This window comes from Prenolepis imparis, unplaced genomic scaffold (genome assembly GCF_030444845.1).
Source record: "Prenolepis imparis isolate NDT839.2.m4 unplaced genomic scaffold, iyPreImpa1.0 SCAF_3, whole genome shotgun sequence".
Taxonomy (NCBI): Eukaryota; Metazoa; Arthropoda; class Insecta; order Hymenoptera; family Formicidae; genus Prenolepis; species Prenolepis imparis.
Window position 1 is genome coordinate 5,752,335 of NW_028141161.1, and position 23,291 is coordinate 5,775,625.

The window sequence follows — 23,291 nt, forward strand, 5'->3', positions numbered from 1 at the left end:
ATTGGGATTCTGCGTATGACCGCCTAAACACCTTTCCAAAAGTTGGTCATTGGAAAGATCGTTGAAGATCGGTGTCAAATGTTTCTCAACATTTGGGTGAAGAGGAGGGGGATGTTTAAATGATGCTGCACAACCGGCTGCCTCAGCCTTGCGCCACTTACACCAGCTATCAGCTCCGCTTTATGAGCTGTAACTTCGTAAACACTGCAGATATCGACTTGAAATTTTCAGAGAATATTCTTGAATAGTTTAGCAATCGATTCAGACTATTTCCAAAAATTCGATTTTTTTGATCCGATAAATGAGGTTCCCCCCTTAATGAAATTTTACAGTTATTAGAGCGACATCAAACACGATGACGCATGAATCGGATAATTTTTAAGGGGATCCTAGTCGGATGGTCGAACTCCGATAGGTTAGCACCACACATATCCAAACATATACACGTATACACATATACACACGATAGGTTAGCACCACACATGTCCAACATATGCACGTATGCACACATATGCGTGAAAATGTTTTTAATATATAACTTTTTTATTAGACTTGCAATCTCACTTTTTATTGTTTACTAATATTTCTTTATGTTAACCCTATCGCGTATACTATATATTTTATGCACAGATAAACTGCAGAACTATTTTTATTAAATAAGTATTGTTACGAGCTGACATGAAAGAAGCCGATAACAAAACTGTAATTTTTGATTTTTATATGATTTATATATGGAATTATAGCTAACGCGGTCCGTTTTTATAAGTACTTTAATCGTGGAAAAGGATTTATTGATCTGTATAGTCAATAAAAAGATATCCCAAAATAATAAAGTTGGTTCTGCCGTACCGACAGAACTAACTTTAGGATCCGACTAGGATCCCCTTAATTAATAAATATATATGAATAATCAAAAATTATCCGATTTAAGGGGATGCTAACCTTGTCCTGTCTAACCGACAGAACGATATTTTTCTGCACCCTTTTCTCTTTATTAATTGAATAGAATAATAAATAATTTTCCACGATTAAAGTACATATAGAAACAAAGTTGGAACCTCTCGATTTTATGTAAAAAACAAAAAAAATATTTTTAGTTAAACAACTTTTTTTTATTTTTTACATAAATTTGAAAGGTTCCGACTTTGTTTCTATATGTACTTTAATCGTGGAAAAGCATTTATTATTCTATTCAACCAATAAAAAGAAAATGGTGCAGAAAAATATTGCTCTGTCGATAAGGGTCAGCATCCCCTTATTAAGTCGTGTTTGATGTCTTTTAATTGCAAAAATTCAGTAAAATATATTATAAAATGTATATAATTTTACTTTTACTATTTTAATTATATAATTTTAGTTTTAATTATATAATTATATATAATTTTACTTTTACTATTTTAATTGTATATATGCGCACATATATATATTCATCCGTGCGCGTACGTAGTGTATATATATGTATATGTTGGTCGTTTAAAAATTTCTTTAACCTTGATATATGTATATGTTAAAATGTAAAATATCGCATATAAAATATATATATACAATATATATTTTTTTTAAATTTATTTATATCGCGAAATGTATTTTTTATCTATAATTTATGGATATAAGATGTGTGGACACACATGCGTAAAAAATGATTTTAGATTTTACTTCTTGAAATGAAAGTGGATGTATTTAGCACGGACTTAAACCAAATAATCGATGGTATCGAAAAGTGGATGTGGATACGTAGTTCCAATTCCTAAAAGTGGATGCACGGCGCTGCTGTACGGCCTAGTAAAAGCGTCCCACGAAAATCGCCGGCATGGCCTCTCTCAGGCTTCTCTCTGTCCCTAGTTACTTCTAGGACCTTCAGTTTGCCCGTTACTCCTGTCCCTCCTGTCAATTTTTGGAAAGATAAGAAAATAAAAATACTCTGAAAATAAACAATTTTATTTAAATATAAACAGAATAATATAAATAAAGATAGTAAAATACAGTTTAGAAGTAAATGTGTGTATAAGATAATTTCTTGATTTAGAAACGCTCTCTAAAAAAATAAAATTAAAAAAGGTTATCTACAAATATATGAAAGGAGAACGTAGAAAAGTATCTGGACAAAAATCTATAAAAAATGCAGCTTTATTTTATAAACTGATGAACTAAGTAAACTACATATATTATTCGTTGATATGTTTTCTTATGTATTTTGAAAATATTTGTAATAAAAAATGTTATGGAATCTCACACAAGATTCAAATATGAAAAAAAGAAGCAGGAAAATAACATAGAATAAATTTAGTTTCATGCATTATATAAACAAAAGAAATGTCAGAACAAGCAGGAGTACTGGAATTAAATAAATGCATTTTATCTCGATTGTGGTATACATCTTTAAATGTTTTTCAAATAAATAATGACAATAACATCTCCAAAGAATTTTATCACAATCGTATCGACTTGACAGAACTGAAAGCTGTGATTGAAAGCTTGATGTGAGTTGAACATTTTTTTTTACCGATTATATCTATTTTTATATTTCTTCTTTTATATTTATAGACATTCTAACGAAGAGCAACACCAATGGATTGCTTATATATTGCTATCGAAGATCATGGATGACAAGTCATCTAGTATCAATTGTGATATACAGTGCAATATTCAAGTACAATTCGATTATATGCAAATAAAAAATGCCACAGAACTGTGCGACAGTATATCAGATGATCTATCTAAGGTAATCTTTACTGACAAAATTTGTTTGTTTGTTATTTTGTGTTAATCTTATTCTTAAGGAGACTTTTATCTGTTGCAGGACTTTACAATACTTTTCCAGGATGTAAATGTAGAGTTTAATACAAAAGAAGCTTCAAATGCTATAAAACGGATTTTTGCATTCTTGAAGGAAAATATGCATTTTAATCCAAGAATTGTATGTTGGATTATGAAGAAATTAATATTCACAGTTCCGCTTACATGCAATATTGTCAACAATTTGCAAGAGATATATTTTTGTATATTGAAATCGTGCCTAGAACACATTCCAGTCAGAAAAAATTGGTATTCAAGTTGTAAGATAAGTGAATCTTGTTCTCTGGAAACTGATTCAGCTGATTATGACAATTTTTTAAAAATTATTTTGTGCCTATTATCAGAAATGAATATAGATATAAATGCAGGAATTGAGTTTTTGAGAATAATTTATCCTGTGCTTTCGAAAGCATATTATGTTAAAGATATTGAACTTGCATTATATTCGAGAGAGAATGAAAGATTGTTCAAAGAATGGCTTTTACTTTGGAATGAGACACATGCGTGTTCTGAAAGTGGCATTACTTTATCTACAGCGTACAAAATCAGCGAAGGTATATTTAAATTGACAGAAAATTTTAAAATACTTTTATGCAAACAAGAGTTACTTAAAAGAATAAGTGCAAGGAAGTTGCATTGGTTGAATGATATTTTGGTAAGTATTGTATTTCAAACAATTAATGAATAAACTAATGAATATAAAACATTTTATTTTACAATATACAGGGTGTCCCATTTTAATCGATCATTCGCATAAACTTTTATATTTTTGATTGCATAACAAAAGTTGTTTGATTTAAAGTTTAAAAGGAGACAAAAGATAATTTTATTGATTTTTTTTTAAAGAACACTTTTCAAAGTCATTTACGTTTTTTTTTAAATGGAACTATATATTTTGTTAAAATAAACTGATTCCTCATAATTTTCGGCAAAAAACACATAGTTGTTTGTAAAAAAAAGTATGTAGCTACTAGTTGCAATTTACATACTTTTTCTTGAAAACAATTATGTTTTCTTTATATCAAGTGATTCCTCTAATTATTTTGTGCATAAAGTATTGAGATTTGAGATCATCCAAAAATGAATATTTTACGAGATATTTCATAGATTAAAATGTCAAATTTTGTCAAATTTAAGTATAAAATATCTCCTAAACTATTCATTTTTTGGCCAATATACCCTTATAACTTTTTATGCCGAAAATTGCGAGAAATCGATTTCTATAAAAAAATATGGTAATTTAATTTAAAAAACAAATGACCTTCAAATGACCTTGAAAAGCGCCTTTTAGAAAAGTCAGTAGCGCCATTTCCTGTCTCCCTTTAAATCAAACAACTTTTGTTTAAAACATTTTGTTGTACAATCAAAAATGAAAAAGTTTTTGGAGGTGATCGATTAAAATGGGACCCTGTATATTAAAATGTTTTTTTATAAAAAATTTATGTGTGTTGCAGGATATATGTTATATTTTAACTGTGAAAAGAAAGTATAACGAAGTCGAATTATTGCTCTCGTGTGATTTACTGAAGAAATTATATCCAGTTTTGTTATTGAAGGTATTAAATGATTGTCCGCAAGAGGAAATTAACTCGCTTGAAAACTGCGACAATGGTATTTTCATCTGCGAGTCCATCAAATTCCTCTTAGAAAAATGTTATTGCGATTTACACAGTGATTATGATTTAAATCAATTGCATATGATCCTAAAAAACTATGTTGAAATTGTGAAATATATTTTACATTGGAGAAGAGAATATTTTACAAGAACGAGATGTAATGTTAGGGAATTGAAAAGTTCGCAATCCGATGTAATTGAACATGTAATATCTGTGAAGCAGATTTTCGTTCTTTTGCAAAAACACAATGTACTTTCCGTCTTGAAGGTAACAACGAATATACACGATCAGGATTATGATGCGATCAATAATTTACTGAAGGAATCTGGCGATTTACAATCCGGTTTACAATTGGAAACTTTTCAAGCATATTGCTGCATAATAAGCGCCTTGAAGACTATTTTGTTATCTGAGTTTTATAACACGCAACACAAACAGATTGCTAAATACTTCACTGACATGACATCATACTTGTCTTCTTTGTTTCCTCTGTCGTTGAGGATTCAAACGATGGAGAATATATTTTCCTTGCTATTTCTGCGTTACGAAAACTTTAACGTTACAAATACCAATTTCAAAGATGACAATTGCGATATGTCGCTCGAAGAAACGGATATTGACAAATTATTGTTAGAATGTGAGAAGACAGGCTTTGTAGCTAACAAATATATTATAAGAGATATGCTGCATCATTTATGGAACAGTATTTTAGTTGCGACACAAGAAATCGATGAGCTGCAAAAACATGAAGAGGCGCAACAACTTTGTAAAGATATATCCATCCTTACGTCAACATTGACAGATGCCAGATGGAAATTGAAATTTTACACGAGATCTCATTTTATGGCAAACGTTGGTGTTTCACAAGATGAATCTGATAATTCTACCGTTACGAATAAATTAGAACATGTAATGTCTGAAAAATTAAATTTTCCACATCGCGTCAAGGAAGACACGTTTTTTTATAAAGAGGATAGCACGTCGGATGAGACTAAAATTAAATCTGACAGCAGTTCAGAATCTGGTTTATTAGGAAATACTAAACGCAGAAGACGTTCCAGAATTGCTATAGCAACGGCAGATTTTTTAGCAACAAAAGAGAGACCGTCCTTCGTAAATTTAATGCTGGCATCGAAAGAAAGCTTGATTTTATATTGTTTATGGAGAAGCGATTTTCAAAAGGCACGGGAAATAATTGAGGTAATATATTACTTTGTTTAATAATATATTAGCATATATATAGGGTGTCCTATTTTAATTAATATAGTCGAATATTTTTTAAACAATGGCTATACAAGCGAGAAAATATTTCATAAAAAAATTTATAAAAATTTCAAAAGAGAAAAAGGTTGATAATCTTGAACTTTATTTTTTGTTCATATTTATATTTGTTTATTAATATTTTCATTAAAAAAATTTTTTAAGATTTGAAGGTCAACCTAGTTTTTTAAAATAAAATTATCCTAATTTTTAATTAATAATAATAAAATAATAATAATAAATTTAAATTTAAAATACCTTGTAAAATATTCATTTTTCGATGATTTTACTTCAATATTTAGCACAAAATAATGAGAGGCATTAATTGGCATAAAAAAGTGCAATAAGTAGTTGTTTTTGCGAGGAATCGAATTATTTAAAAAAAAAAAAAAAATTTAGAGCAATTCCATAAAGGAAAAAAAAACTTGAAAAGCTGATTTTCAAGTAACTTTGAAAAATGACTTCAGTTAAAATTCAAGATTATTGACTTTTTTCTCTCTTAGAACCAAACAACTTTTGTTCGAAACATTGTTTTCTAAAACACGATGTTTTTTTATATATTATATATTTAAGAATATATTTTTTTTAAATACGACATCCTCTAGTTATAATATATCCCCTTTTCTCACATATCTAAGGAATCTAAGTTTGAATAAATATCTGAGTAGTTGATAGAGAAAAGAAGAGAACTAACTATAACACTGGTCAACAAAACAAAACTTTTGTTTTACCAAGGATGTATAGGGGGGCCTAGATGTCTATACTAAACCAAGATTGCTAACTTCGATTTAGGATATTTTGAGGCTACTGAATCCAAAAATGACAACAGTTTTGCCGAATTGGCTCTAGTTTTTGAGATAATGGATACTCAAATTACGATTTTACCCCAATACGACCTGTAGCTGCTAACATATGCAGCAGGGTTTGGTCTGCCTTTTTATTCTTTAATATTATTTTTATCTCCAGAGTGATCTTGATGACCCGCACATAAAAGAAAATCGTACAAACAGCATTTTTCTGTGCATTAATTGTGATTATCTGAATCAGCTTATTTTGCTTTTGTTATTTTACTAAATACAACGTCATTAGGTATTTCATATATACACTTTTGTATGATTTGAGACAGTTTCCATATGATTTGGGGATAGGCTGACACCTGACCATTACATTTTTTGCATTTTTTGTCTTTCATGAAACACTCATTATTTCAAAAATTAGAGCCAATCTAGGAAAATCAATGCCATATTCGGAAATCAGTGACACAAAGTTACTCTAAAATCGATCTAATATAATTGACAATGAAATCAGTGTTGGCCAGTGTTATTATTTATTATTATTACAATTATGTAAAATAAATCTTTTCATCGAGTCTTTTGAGACTTCGAACGAATTATTTTTATAACTTTTTCCTATAGATGTCGTCGCGATCATTTAGCACTTCTTTTTCTAAACATATAGAATGATACAAAAATATCCTAAAATTGATCTAATATAATTGACAATAAAATCAGTGTTGACCAATTTAATTAAGTAACTTGAGTAATACAATTAGATAAAACTAAAAAAAAATTAACAAATATTAAATATTTATATATTTCTTATTGCAGTTTCAAATGTTCCATATGCATCGTATTCACATTCAGTAGCTTCATATCTAATTGGTTCTTTCACATCTTTCTCCCTTTTCAAATCTTTCACGAAAACGCCAGGTGGATTCATTGCACAATATTTTTTAGCGAATGCAATTTTTTTTCGTGGAAAGCAAAACTTGCAACGAAAACAACAGCAGCACCATCCTGAAGTATATTGTTTACATAATAACCCAAGTAGAACAGAAAGTCAAAATAATGTCAATTTGATGTCATATTCATCAAATTTGGAGTTCAAATTTTGTCAATATGACGTCAAATTGACATGTTTTGACTTTTTTGTTTTACTTGGGAATAATCTTTTCATGTAATAATTTTTGAGAGAAAAAAAACACCACATAACTGATGAAGTTACCTCTTTGACACCAACAAGGGATTGCCAGACAGATATAAATCAATAACCAAACTTTGAGAACCAGCCATGTCCTGGACAAAATTTTGTTCAGGTTCTTCGTGCGCTGATAATCGTACAAAAGGCATTCTAATGCTTTAATGCTAAATTTACTTAGCTTCTCCTTCGTACAGTTCTTAAATCTCGTCAAATTTGTTATTCTTTCCAGCTCTTCCTTTGGAATTTCTTCCAATTCTTCCTTCTCAGTATAATTCAACACCTTCCCAAGCTTTATGTTGTACTCCAACTGCTGCTCGTATTCCATTTTGAATTTCTCATAATCATACGACTCCTCATCATCGGGACTTTCGGTATCTGCAAGAGTAGATCTTTCTTTCAGGATTAAAAATATTGAAATCTCTGAAGAATATTTTGGAGATTTTCACTGTGTAATTTTCTGTGTGATTATATTCATACATGTCTACATTTTCTGTATGTATCTCTTGTGTTTCCACAAAGTATTCTGTTGTTTCTGCTTCCTCACTAGTTATAATATCCCAGTTCTTCATGACTTGGAAAAAATCCATTTCTCTGTTCAACGTCGTCCAATGGTTCGTTGTCTCTTCACGTTTTATTCTAACGCTTTTTACATTTTTGTCTATTTAGTAATAAAAATATTTTTTATATACAGGGTGTTCCATTTTAAAAGATCCACACAAATATCTCTTGAACAATGTATTTTAGAAAAAAATGTTTGAGACGAAAGGATTACATACTTTTTCTTACAAACAACTATGTATTTTCTTTACACCAATTTATATCTCTTCTTTTTTTGTACATAAAAATATTAAGGTAAGATCGACGAAAAATGAATATTTTATAGTTTATGTAAAATTATGTTAAACTTAAGTATAAAATATATTGTAAACTATTCACGTTTTGGCCATCTTACCGCCTTGTAACTTTTAATGAAAGTGAACATTGCGATTTTATATAAAAAAATTAAGGTAGTTCCATTTAAAAAACATAAATGACCTTGAAAATCGTCTTCTAGGAAAAAGTTAGTGCGTCAACTTCTTTCCTCCTCGAAATCCTACAACTTTTGTCTGAAACATTTTTATCTAAAATTGTTGCGTTGTTCAAGAGATATTTGTGTAAGTCTTTTAAAATGGGACACCCTGTATAATACAGAGTATCCTATTTTTAAAAATATGCTTAAACATATAAAAAAAAACATCATGTTTTAGAAAACAATGTATCGAACAAAAGTTATTTGGTTTTGAGGGGGAAAAAAACTGATAATGTTGAATTTTAATTAAGATAATTTTTCAAGGTCATTTGAAGGTCAACCTAGGTTTTTTTCAATGGAGGCACCCTAATTTTTATATAAATTGATTCATCGCAATATTCGGCGTAAAAAGTTATAAAGATAAGATGATCAAAAGATGAATAGTTTATGAGATATTTTATAGTTTATGTCAAATTATGTCAAATTAAAGTATAAAACATCTCGTAAACTATTCATTTTTTAATTATCTTATAACTTAACATTATAACTTTTTATGCCAAATATTACGAGGAATTAATTTATTGAAAAAAAATTAGAATAGTTCCATTAAAAAAAAAAAACTAGATTGCCCTTCAAACAATCTTAAAAAATGACCTTAGGTAAAATTCAAAATTATTATAACTTCTTTCCCCTCCTCAAAATCAATCAACTTTTGTCTGTGAAACATTTTCTAAAATGCGATATTTTAAAAAATAGGGCATCTTGTGTTTATTTTGCCTTTATTTATCAATATAAGCGATTAATTTACGATTAATATGATCATACATATGTTAATTAAGAATACCTATAGTAACATTTGTATCATTTCCGTAATACTGTAATCTTCTCAAATTCTGTACGCTTCTCTCATTGTTATAAAAACTTATATCATTAATTGATGTTATATAGGCAATTGTTGTATGCTTTATAGTCTTGAAGAAGAGGAAAATACTAATTGTAAGTTTCAAAGTATATTAGATTTAATAATTTTGAGAAAAAATATGTTTGAACCAGTGGGACACATTTACTTTATCTAATTCATGCTTAAAACTAGCAATAAATGGTTTATCTTCTTGCAAATTAAATATTTCCTTCGCATATGATGGTCGCATGTAGAAAAATACATTGGAATCTCGTTTTTCATTTGCGGCTTCGCGTTCATTGTAATATTTTACATGAGAATGTAACGATCTGTATCTCTCTTTATCTTCTTCAAGAGATTTCTTTAAATCCGTAAGATCTGCCGATTGAATCATTTCATTCTCGCTCTCTTCGTCATAATTCATGAAGTCATCTACCGCGATGTCAAAGACTTTTGCATCTTGTACGTCAACCTACAATAGATAATTTTATTTAGATAATTTTTTAATCAATTAAGATATAATTTGCATTAAAAAAACATTATGGCTTTAATCAAGTTTATTTAACTGTACGAGAAAGTGCTTGCAGGATAAAAATCTTGATTATCAATAGAAACACAGTTGTCTTTTGATGTAACATTTTTCAAACTTTTCATAACATTATTTTCACAAACATATTTTGTTATGTTTCCTTAGATGTTCCATATGGAAAATACGCAGATAGACGGTGAGATTCGATTTTCAGAAGCGTTTTACACATTTAAGCAGGATATATCTAAATACATTCATACTTTGGATACAACAGACTTTTCTAAAGAAAATTCAGGAACTTCCACATTAGAGGTAAAATTCTAAAATATATAATTTTACTGACATCTTCACAATCAGTGCTAGATATACAGGATGTCTTATTTTATTTAATATAGTCAAATATTAATTGAAACTGTAGCTGTAGAGGGAAGTTGATAATCTTGAATTTTAACTAAGGTCATTTGAAGGTCAACCTAGTTTTTTAAATGAAACCATCCTAATTTTTTTATATAAATCAATTTTTCGCAATATTTGACAGAAAAAGTTATAAGGGCAAAGAATGATGGCCAAAAAGTGAATATTTTACGAGATATTTTATAATTTATATAAAATTATGTCACATTAAAAATATAAAATATTTCGTAAACTATTCACTTTTTGGCTATTCTATTTTTTAACTTTTTTGCTAAATATTGCGAGAAATCGATAAAAAATTAAGGTAGTTCCATTTAAACAAAAAAATAAATAAATAACCTTCAAATGATCTTGAAAATTGCTATTTAGGTAAAAGTCAGTAGCACCAACTTCTTTTCCCCTCGAAATCCTACTTTTATTAAAAAATTTTTTCGTATTTATATAAAAAATTAGGATGGTTTTATTTAAAAAATTAGCTTGGGGCCTTTAAATGACTTTAATTAAAGTTAATAAGATTATCATTAATTTTTTCTCCCTCGAAATCTTTTAACTTTTATAAATATTTTCTCGTTACAGCCATAGTTTCAACAATATTTGACTATATTAATTAAAATGGAACATCCTATGTATACATATAAGTATCACGATATATATTTGCAGAATATAAGATTGATTACGCAAGAAGCTGTACAATCTTCGAAGCACATCAAGCAACTGGAAACATTTCTGGCATCCCAGGAACTCCATTTACGAATGTTAAATACGGATATTCTAAGTAGCAACAAGATACTAACTTTTAGCGTACTTGACTTGAGTTTGACGATAGGCGAAACCTATCAGATTTCGAGTAATCTCTGCGACATATCCATGAAATATTTAAAGTCGTACGAAACATTTGATAACATGGAATACGCGAGTTTTTTTTTAAAGATTTATCATTTGTTTTATGACAGTAAGAATAATATGTCCGTAACAAATATACTGTGCGACGCCAAAGTTCCGTTGCACGTAAAGGAATGGAAGGAAAGAAACGCCATTTGGAGTGATTTTGGGAATAATTATTCCTCATTTCGCAATCTCGGAAGAACGGAGATGCGATCAAATAAAGATAATAATTATGTTTTGGGATTAAAGATGATAAAAAAAATGTCTGATATTTTTAATAGCGATAAAAATTTTTTTCAAACTATCCATTCTTATCTACAACTTGTATGCACTATTATCCCAAACATCGGTAGGTTTTGTGTTTCTATTCTCGTTTACTTTAAATTAATTTTTTTATTTTATTAAACTATAATTATTTGGAAATTGGAAATATGTTGTATCATATATTGTTGACTCTCTTATTGCGTGTACTAATTTGTTATTATTATGTTTTCAGATGACGTTAACATAGTGACAGTGTTTGATTTATTAAAGACACCGTTATATCGTTACTTTGGATATCAGATATTTGACTTGAAAATAGAGCCAGACAGGCTTGAAGCAGTCGCTTCCAATTTGCAAGTGAACTTAATATACAGTATTCTTATAAATGCATGTCCGAAAGTTTCGTATTATAATAAAAAAAATTATCATAATAACATCAAGGATTCTGGATGCATCATATTGAATCAGAAACGAGAAGAATCGGTATGCGATCGATTAAATATACAAGGTGATTTATTTTAATCTTGACATAAAAACAACTATTTTTCTTTACACCAATTGATTCCTTTCATTATTTTGTGCACAAAAGTATTGAAGTAAAATCATCGAAAAATGAATATTTTACATGATATTTTATAGTTTATATAAAATTATGTTAAATTAAAGTATAAAATATCTTTTAAACTATTTACTTTTTCACCATCCTGTTCTTTTTATACCGAGAATATCGCGAGGAATCGATTTATATAAAAAATTAGGATAGTTCCATTAAAAAAAATTAGATTGACCTTGATTTGAGTAGACATCACAAGATCAAATCAGGGTCATCATTGTACGTCCTTCCTCTACAATATACAACTTTTATTCGGAAGGTCTTTGTGAAAATCTGTTGAGATTAAAATAAATCATTCTGCATACATGTAATTGTTTTTTAATCACTAATACTAACTACTACAATATAGTGCAAGTCGAAATATTATCTTTACAGAATGTAAAAAATGTCACAGAGCCAAACCGATGCATCTCAGAAATATTGGAAGAACTTTTGCGAGTTCTTCATGACGTAAGCTCGGGACGATGCCATCTGGACAATTCGTGCTTGAAAAATATTTCCGATCGCCCGGAAGTGCGAACAGTGTTAAACAAGACGTCGAGTCTCGCCAATCTCGATCTCAGCGAATTGTCCGTAGGCAACGAAACGTTGACGTTCTTCTTGAACGTTTGGAATGTCATGTTTCTTCATGCTAATCTAGATGTATGGTCCAAGAATGATCCTCCGCCTCTCGACAGCTTGAGGCGTACAGTCTCATTGATGTCGATCGGTTACGTGATCGGTGATTTGGGTCTGGTGACACTCGCCGCTCTCAGATCGAAGCTATTGGGCATCAATCAATCAGCTGATGACGCGAAATTCTTCACCCCGGTCGAAGAGCTTAATGAATTGGCCTGGCAGGACTTGGATCTCGTACAGAATCCGAGAGTCATCTTCGCTTTAGCTAATGAGTTCTATGGCACACCTGAAGTTCGTGTAAGCTTCGATTAATTATGTCTACTCCCTAGAAAAACCGCGCAATTGTCGAGAATTTTTTTTACTTTAAAAGGTTTTTTATTTTAAATTGTAGATATACGAGGCTGAGAAGTTGGACAAAAACTTGAACGATGCAATGCATGATTATATCTCTCATTACTTGCCAGCTATGTCATCTGATGATGATGGTGATGCTGATGTTAATGATGATGATGATAATGATAATGATAATGATGATAATGACGATGATGGTGATGATGATGATGATGATGATGATGATGATGATGATGATAATTCTACAAATAGTTTAACAAGGAGACGAAAAATCAGCTTTATTGATCTTGTGCAACAACATTATCAAAACAAGTTTGGACAAGATATTAGTGCCAAAAAGAGACGTGGATTTAAAATGTTAAACAAAAATACAGATTATATTGCATGCGACTGTACGTACGAAGTAATATTAAAATATTGCGAGCATGATGTATCCAGGATTAGAGTTACAAGCACCATGGAACCTGAGTCACTATGGCAAATTCGTAAACTAAGATCCAGCTTGCTGCAATACCTGGAACGTCATTGCTGGCTCCTCTCTTACCTCGTACAGAGGATACACAATGAAAATTTGACCATCCTGGAAAACTACGATAACGTAGAACGTACTGTGTGTCTCGAGAATCTCATGAACTCCCCGTGGATCGATAAATTAAAAGTATTATTCGACGACAATCGAACTCTAACCGCTATTCACGATGGCATACCTGCTATCCACGAACTGTGGCGTTATTTCGAGCAAAGGGGAGAAGATAATACGACAAATTCCTTGGAGATCTTGAATGCTTTGGCTGACAGCGTCGTAAAACACGATACGGAGCTGCAACGCTTCAAAGATCTAATTCTAAGTCACGTTCTCTCCAATTTGGACGCTCCATCTATCGTAAAAATGTCGCGATATCTGTATCAGATTAGGGACATACGTATACTGGTGCGAACAACTTTGCACAATGTCAACAAGTGGCCCATGATCGTGTGCGAAAATGCATTACATCACGCATTGCAGCATGAGCACAGTTACAAGTTGCCGGCCTATTGCAAGCGTCGAATAAACGGTATCCTGCGCAGAATAACGATCTTTCACAAAATGATCCCGTATTGCGCGAGCAACAAGTCCGGCAACAGCACCTGGTACGACATAGTATATTGTACAGAGAAGATAAATTCTCTCGAGATCATCGAATCCTTGATCTACGTTGATCAGTACGAATTGGGCTTGGAGTGGCTGGAATGTCAAGCGTTCACCTTGAAGATGCAACCCCATATGATACAAGATTTCTTCATAGGCCTCTTGAGGAACGAGCAGCAAGATTTTCAGCAAGCTTTAAAGGTAGTTTGACTCACAAAAAACTGTATCTTCATAGCTGTATTTTTTATCAACGCTTCACAAAATAATGAATGTACTAAATATTTTAGTTTCTTCGAACATTGCCGTCGAGCCAATCGGTGAAGATATGCAGAGAAATTCTGAAAAAGCTGGAATCCATCGACGCGTTGCAGTTTGTCATCAATTACCTGCTGGAACACTGTAGAGCGGCGGATCGAGCTAAATATGAAAAGATTTTAACGGGTCTGGAAATTTTGAAGATGTTGGAGATTAAAGACAGAACCCTGTACATTCATTTAATAAAAGAACCGTTACTGATGCTGGAACAATTATTGATGAATTGTAAAATTGAGAGTATTCAAAAGATTCTAAATATGTTACATGGAAATTTACAACATGCTAATATAGGCATCGGTAATTTTGACAAAATCATCAGATTTTATGCCAGAAAATCGCTGGACTTTCGCGTATCCATCCAACGTGATGGTGTCGACAGTAAAGCCAAAAATATTCCACAATCCAATCCAAAAGCTGAAAATAATGAATTTATTATGCCAGTTAAGGTGCCCACGAAAGAGGAATGGGTACCTAATGATAAGGTAATAATTCTCAAAAACGTGCAGTAAAATCAATTGATTTTCTCTCTGTTGTAGCTTATGATCTGCTGAACAAAAAATGTAATAGACTCAAAGCTAAATAATAGACAGTTACTAATTTACTAGTTAAACACGAAAAATTATAGCTCTGCGAGTTATTGTTTGATTGGCTGTAGTTCAGTAACTGTTCATTATTTAGCTTTGAGGCAATTACATCTTTTGTTCAGCAAGTCATAAGCTACAACATATGCATATGTAAAAAAAAAACCAGCTGATTTAATCGAAATCCATTTCACATAAGATTAGTGCAGATTAGTCCTTGTCCAGGGTATTTCGTAAACACCTTTGTATAATAACGTTTGTTTCTTCTTTTTTATATAGGCAAGAGAATGTAGTTGCTGCAGAGCTGTCATCTTTTCCATGTTCAACAGACGACACCACTGCAGACGATGCGGTCGCGTCGTTTGCGCCGTGTGTTCTCAGCATCGCATGCAAGTCGCCGGTTACCCTAACACCGTGTTCGTACGTGTGTGCGATAATTGCAAACGTCAAACGATATTGCAGATGCGCACGATGCAAAGTACCTCGTCGACAGCCAACAGTGAGACGTTCGACGGTTGGCGATTGACGAGAGACGAGAGGCACAATCGCGCCATAAGGGAGGAATTCTCCTTCGAGTACGCCCCAAACATTTCGTTGTGTCTCGCTATCCTTAATCTGCACTCCGATCACAAGATGTACACCAGGTAGTACATTTGATAAAGAATAATCCTATGTACAAAGACTGCAATCTATGTACATAAGAATTACTGAATCCTTGACAGATTGAAGATAAAATGGAGTTAAAAAAATTCTTCTCGCTATATTTAATTTGAATCCTTTGGACCAACTTCAGCAGATCAATTAGCAAAAAAAAAATCACATATCTTGATTCCCGTCTCTTCTTGGTAAGTCTTCAAAGCGATCAAAGACGAGATGAAAAAGAAATAAATGCCCTGTCCTTAGCAATATACAAGACAGTACTAAAACTGGTTCAGAGGAAGGACCGAAAAGATTCAAATTAAATGGAGAAGACTTTAAAAACAATTTTGTCGCGTCTGGCTCTCGTCAGCCCGTTCCGTACCTGAAGATAAGAAGATTGATCGATTTTTATTCATGTTGCAGTTTCTTACTGGATCGTTGTGACGAGATGAAGCGACTGCTCTTACCCGTCAGCGGTGGCAGGATAAATCCCGAGGTCGATCACGCTCTGATAATCAAAATGATACGTTCTCTCTTGGTCGCGGCCAAGGTGAAGTGCGCGAAACTCGGCTTTAACACCGGTCTCACGCACTGCGATCGATTCCTTTCGCAAGTGGACCTCATCGCGACTCTAGTCCAGTCCGATTGTTTGATCCTGATACCGACGAACGATCTGGATGAGCACACGTTGAGAAAATTGCGCGATCTTCTCACGGAGAAGGAACAATGGACGCTGGCGTTGGATGTCAGTACGAAAGCAGGACTGGACATGCAGGGAGTTTGGGCAGCTTGGGGTAAAGCTTGCCTGAAGGTGGGACACTTGGATCAGGCGAGGGAGAAGTTTCATCATTGCCTCGACAAAATCGAGGTGTATGAGACTTTGGACGAGGATTGGGTCGTGTTATCTTCTCCCAAAGAGTCGGAAAACTTCTGTCAGGGAGAACTAAAGATAACGAATGGTACAACCGAAGTACAGCTGAAGAGAAACGAAATTGCAGATGAGAAGAAAGGAACGGCAAACGAAAGTGGCGGTTCTCGGAAGAGAAGAAAAGAATACTCCAAGTGTCGGCCTGTGAAAGATCCACCGTTGTTGACAGAACTTTTGCAAATATTAGATAACTTGAATGTACATAGATTCCGAATGCAACAGTCGTCCCAATTTATGCCTGATACGACCCAAGAAATCTTTCATACGCTGAACAATCTCAAAGCTCTTAGCCAAAATCAATTTAATACAAAACATTTGACACCTGTCAATCTAACGGTGCACTATCAGGAAAGTTTGTATTATCTATTGACATATGGAAGCTACAGCTCGATTTTACAATTCTTTTTGAAGCATCAAGAGTTCGACGAATGTCTGGCGTATATTTTGGAAAACGATTTAGAATGCGATTTATTTCTCAATGAAGTTTATTTATATTGTTTGAAAAATGGCAAGTCAGATAAACTTCACGACGCGATGAAGGCGAAAGATCCCACTTTGTTCATTTGGAAGAAATATTTAATATTCACCTGCCATTTTATGGAAAGGAAACAATACTGGCATATTTTGTATCAGATACAGCTCTTCATGAAGGATCGCGTGAGAGCGTCGATGACGTGCATCCATCTTTATACCAGCGAGGTGAATTCCTATTTAGATTTGCACAACAGGGTACATCTGTTACAAGACGCCCAGAAGCATTTAGAGTCGGAATTACAAATCGAAGGCTTGAGCAAGAGAAGAAAGAGCTCTATTCGTCAAAGTATCTTGACGATGGAGATGGAACCGTCGGAAATAGATATACATATAAACACCATATGTAGACAAATGGAGATCACGAAATTTTTAGCAAATTGCGAGAGAGAAGACAGAGCTCCGATGGAATTTTTAAACCTCTTCCCAAACATCGATAGCGATGAATCTCAGACGTTTGAATTGCCTACACTGTTTGGCAATCAGCAAGAAAAGATCCATTTAGCTGTTTTAGCTATTTTGTGTGGTCGTGATATCGAAGAAGGATTCGGTATAGCTTTCAGGATAATACAAGGTAGCAATATAATATAAATATAATATAATAAGAATAATTTATTTATTTTTATTTTTGATTGTATAACAAAATGTTTCAAACAAAAGTTGTTTGATTTGAAGGGGGACAGAAAATGACGCTACTGATTTTTTCCTAAAGAGCTTTTCAAAGTCATTTAAAGGTCATTTATGTTTTTTTAAATGGAATTACTATAATTTTTTTATATAAAATATTTCCTCATAATTTTTGGTATAAAAAGTTATAAGGGTAAGATGGCTAAAAAATGAATGTTAAAAAATGAATAGTTTACGACATATTTTATATTTAAATTTGACGCTAATAGTACATAAACTATGAAATATCTTGTAAAATATTCATGTTTCGATGTTCTTATCACAATACTTTTATGCATAAAATAATGAAAGAAATCTACTGGTGTAAAAAGAAAAAAAACACATAAGCTGTTTGTAAGAAAAAATGTGTAATTTGCAACTAGTAGCTATCATACTTTTTCTTACAAACAACTATATGTTTTCTTTACACCAATAGATTCCTTTCATTATTTTATGCATTAAAGTATTATGGTAAGATCGTCAAAAAATAAATATTTTATAAAATATTTCATAGTTTATGTACTTTAGTATAGTTCAAATTAAAGTATAAAATATCTCATAAACTATTCATTTTTTGACTATGTTACCCTTATAACTTTTTATGCCGAAAATTGCAAGAAATCGATTTATATAAAAAAATTTATAGTAGTTTTATTTAAAAAAATATAAATGACCTTAAAAAGCGCTCTTTAGGAAAAAATTAATAGCCCCACCTTTTGTCCCCCTTCAAATCAAACAACTTTTGTTTGAAACATTTTGTTGTATAATCAAAAATAAAAAGTTTTTGGGAGTGTTAAAATTGGACACCCTGTACACATATGTATATGTATATCTACATATTCTATTTTATATATAAAAAATATAAATATATATTAGAGTTAAACTAATGTTTTGTTAATATATATTTTGTATGTGTATTTAATGTATATTATATTTTATTTGATACAGATATTTGTTAATATATAATATAATTCTAATATATTGTATATGTTAATATATTGTATTTTTTACAGATTATAATCTTCCACAACAGAAAATGTATTCTTTAGCTGGCCATGTGCTGGCTTTAAAAAATGACATAGCCGCAATCGGACAATTGATTAAATGCTGTCGCAGCTCTGGAGTACCTAATGCACACGTGATTTCCGATCATGTTTTGACACATTGTATGAAATTATTGTCGAATCATTTATACAATGAACAGAATCCGGGTCTCAAGAATCGTATAGATACTTTAATCGAATTGATAATTGACACAACACTTAGGGTAAGATTTATTTTATAATTATTTAAGGCTCCTGGGTGCTCACCGCGGCCATATTGGATTGTGACGTTAGAGGCGAGAAAACACACGTTGAAAATTCTTAGATGCCATTTTTTAATGAAAAGATATTTCGATTAAACAGCACTTCAGATGGCTTTAGCACACTCTTAAAAACCCCCGAAAACTACCCTTTTCCCTTTATAATCAATCAACATCTGTAAAATGATCGAGATGTCAGACTTTGACATGCGGAATGACTGCGCATATGCAAAGACCAGACGGACTGGGCTTCATAATATTACATTTTACAGCTGTTGATTGATTATAAAGGGGAAAGGATAGTTTTCGGGGTTTTTTAAGAGTATGCTAAAGCCAGCTGAAGTGCTGTTTCATCGAAATATTTTTTTATTTTGAAATGGCATCTAAGAAATTTTAGCGTGTGTTTTCTCGCATATGACGTCACGATTTCGACATGGTCGGAAAGAAGCCAGGAGTCTTAATAATGTTTATTGTTGAGCATGATGTGTTGTAAAAGAAATTTTGGTAAAAATTTGGAAATTTTGGTTTTTTTTTTAGATAAATGCTTACATTGAAAGCAAGCAACTAAAGGCTGCATATCTTCTTGCTGTTAAACATTCTAGAGAACAAGATATAAAGAGAATCTTGAAAGAATCAGATAGACTTGGCCAAAATACAATTAAAGCAATATGCCTTAAATGGTTACAACAAAAACCAAAGAAATAAGCTTCCAAATGTATATATTTTAAAAAAGAATGGAGAATAAGACAATGGCCGCGTTCAGCAGAAAAAGCAGCTTTGCAACTGTTGTAAAATTCGTGAATCTGATTGATGTATTCTCTTCATTTTAGCTGAATCTAAGAGAATACACCAATCAGATTCACGAATTTTACAACAGTTGCAAAGCTGCTTTTTCTGCTGAACGCGGCCATTGTTTATAACTTTAAGGCTCCTGCATACTCACTGCATCCACTTGAATTGATGACGTCAGAAGCGAGAAAATATACCATAAAAATTCTTGCGACTTACGCTAAAATAAAAATGTTTTTCAATAAAATAGGGTTTGTAACCGATAGAGCCGACTTGTAAAATATACCGAAAACTCTCCTTTTGTTTGGGTAAGCAATAAATAACATTGTATATGTCGAATTGAATTAAGCCTAATCAAGGACGAAAACCAGGGGCTCGATTCTTGAATTCATTCGCAAGAGAAACGTATGCGCAAATTCGGCTCTTACAGAAAAGTTGCAAGTTGATTGGCTAAAAGCTATGCGATAGCCAATCAATTTGCAACTTTTCTGTAAGAGCCGAATTTGCGTATACGTTTCTCTTGCGAATGAATTCAAGAATCGAGCCCCAGTTGTTTGACAGGTATCAAAATGAAATAAATATTTGCTTTCACATATTAAATTATAACAAAATGAGAGTCTTCGGTATATTTTAACACTATAACAATTACTTTAAAAATAGAAATACTGCACTAAAATGATAAATGACGCTGTAAGTCGTAAGAATAATTTATGTCATTTTCACGCTTACACTAGTAACAGCTCACGCTACAACTAGTTGTATACTCTTTATATTTTGATTGACTATACAGATTGATCAATCCTTTCGCACAATTAAAGTATTAATATTAACAAACGGCGAAGTGTTTCAATTTCAGGTAAAAAACAATCTGTATAGACAATAAATAGATTTATGATCGATTCTAACCTCACTTTCTATCGGTACGGCAGAACCAACTTTAGGATCCCCTTAAGACTGGAGTAGAGATAAATTATCATTAAAATATTTTATGAATAATATTTAAATAAGTTTCTATGTTCTTATTTTCTTTTTGATTCACGAATTAATAAAAAAGTTATAAATTTTGATTAATTATTTTGTACAGAACACATGAAGATGATTTAAATTTTCCTGATTATTTATAGAGTTAGACGCATATGATAGTTTCAAAGAAATTTAGTTTTTCTGAAACTAAAAAGTATTTAAGAATTACAATATTTATATAAAATTCAATTTTATATATTAATTTGTTTATATGTATATTATTACTTTTTTATTTTACATACAAACGCACACAATAGAAGAGGCATTATATAGTATAAAATTTATAGCTCACTACAATAATGTGTCCTATAAATTACAAATTAAAAAGGCATTTTTATATTAATAACCACTTGATATACATATAAATATATAGTACTGTTTAATGTAATTTATATTCACGAAATAATTTTTATACATATGTACAATAAATGTGTGTGCAATTATAAAGTGACATAAATATTTAAAAAAAGTATTTAATAATTTTTATTGTATTCAAATATATTATGAAAAAAATTGTATTATATATACATATATATATATATATATATATATATAAATTAATATAAATTAATAATTAAAATTGTATTATATATATATATATATATATAAATTCAAAAAATGCGCCAAAATTAGTCTTGCTACATCACGTCGATATAATCGAGATCGAGTCGATAATCGATAAAGGAGAAATATTTACATTAGGGGAAATCCCCCCCCCCCCCCCGCCCTATCCGGATGATACGTGGTACGTGGTACTTTGACTATTAGTCACAAGGCGTGGTATATCGTATGAAAACAAAATAATTAAAATAAAGGTTTGTACTGTTTTTTATAATTTTATATTGTCTAATTGTTGAACGAGATTGTATTGCAATTATGGTTACAAAGATTAAATTTGTTTCAACTTATGTTTTTCATGTTTACTGCAGTTGAAATAAAAGTTAAGTGTACATATTCCGTTTTGTTTCTTTTCTTGGCTGTGAAATAGAACAAGAGAGAATAAAAACAAGGTATAAAATTTGCAATTAAAATTGATAAATTGTTTTCTTAAGCAGTCTTGTTCTTATTAAGATGTAATTTATACATACATGCCAATCTAAGAATACTCTTTTCATAGTTTATGAATAGATGAATAGTTTTATGAAAAATTAATTTCCTGTTCACAGGAGAGAACATGGCATCGCAAGAAATCACAGAGGAAGAAAGAGAACAAGAAGAAACAAGTATAAAAACAAAGCTTTCCAAATTACACTGTCCATTCACTTGGGAAATATTGGATAATATGATAAAACATCACATAATGCGGTTGAATCATAATACAGATGAAAATGATACAATTGACAATGAAGTCTCTTGTCCTTTAGAAATGTTGATGAAATTGTTGTTGAAATGTCATAAAGCTGTATTAAGTGCAGACACTGAAGAAGGAAGAGAAATAATTGCAAAAGCTGAAGATATTTTGATGCAACTTCAACAAGAGTATGATATTCATTTCTATTAATATTTTTAAAGTTGTTTTTATAATATTAAATTTAAACTTGTGATTTTTTTACATTATTATTACATTTAAGAATTATTATAGGCAAGAATCAGGTCGAACAATAAGAGCGATTGAACATGTTTTTTATGCTACAAAATGTTTCTTTTTGTACGACGCAGAAGAAATTAATCAATTGGAAGAGATATTGGAAAATATTATTAATACAGACGATTTCAATAATGAAGAATTGGGTACTTTATATGGTTGTCAAAGTATCGTGTGGTCATGCTTACATGATTTTGGTATGGACAAAGCGGTCGAGACTGCCAAGAAAGCGGTGGAAAAGAATCAAGATTGCGCACTATGGCACTTTATTCTTGGAAAGAATCTCAGACGTCAAAGGCGTTCGATAGATATTTCATCTGATGTGTCGGATGTGGAGAAAGAACATTTTGAAATAGCGTATGCTATGTCTAAGAATCAAGTATTTGGAATTTATTATTTACAAATGCGTATGGAAAATTTTCATAAATTTAAAAGAGGACGAGACTATGTAATAAGAAAAACTAATAATGAAAAACAAATACTAAAAATAGCTAAAGAAATACTTGCTACAAAACCTACCAATCTTAAGGTTCTGTTAAAGTTAACTCTTATGTTCCTGCGCGTAA

The 23,291-nt window shown here is 31.3% G+C and overlaps 2 protein-coding genes across 3 annotated transcripts; one reads left to right on the forward strand and one right to left on the reverse strand.

Annotated features, from left to right (window-relative positions):
• The first annotated feature begins 1,859 nt into the window (after positions 1-1,859).
• Positions 1,860-22,151, forward strand: Sptz (zinc finger FYVE-type containing 26 spastizin). 2 transcript variants are annotated; one of them, XM_083032865.1, is made up of 16 exons: positions 1,860-2,480; positions 2,545-2,722; positions 2,801-3,451; positions 4,251-5,612; positions 10,257-10,403; positions 11,145-11,739; positions 11,887-12,137; positions 12,643-13,182; positions 13,277-14,566; positions 14,653-15,162; positions 15,541-15,905; positions 16,324-17,933; positions 19,039-19,292; positions 19,866-20,678; positions 21,774-21,955; positions 22,070-22,151. In XM_083032865.1, exons 1-14 carry the CDS (start codon positions 2,314-2,316, stop codon positions 20,031-20,033), a joined length of 8,088 nt encoding a protein of 2,695 aa, XP_082888991.1. In that variant the 5' UTR covers positions 1,860-2,313; the 3' UTR covers positions 20,034-20,678; positions 21,774-21,955; positions 22,070-22,151. The 2 variants fall into 2 exon arrangements, with proteins under 2 accessions (XP_082888991.1, XP_082888992.1); XM_083032866.1 differs by having other exon boundaries at positions 11,166-11,739.
• Positions 7,260-9,564, reverse strand: LOC145933292 (uncharacterized). The gene is given in 4 exon segments (XM_083032868.1): positions 7,260-7,468; positions 7,677-8,070; positions 8,072-8,310; positions 9,506-9,564. Coding segments are annotated over 3 exon segments (771 nt in total). The 5' UTR covers positions 8,240-8,310; positions 9,506-9,564.
• Positions 22,152-23,291: the final 1,140 nt, after the last annotated feature.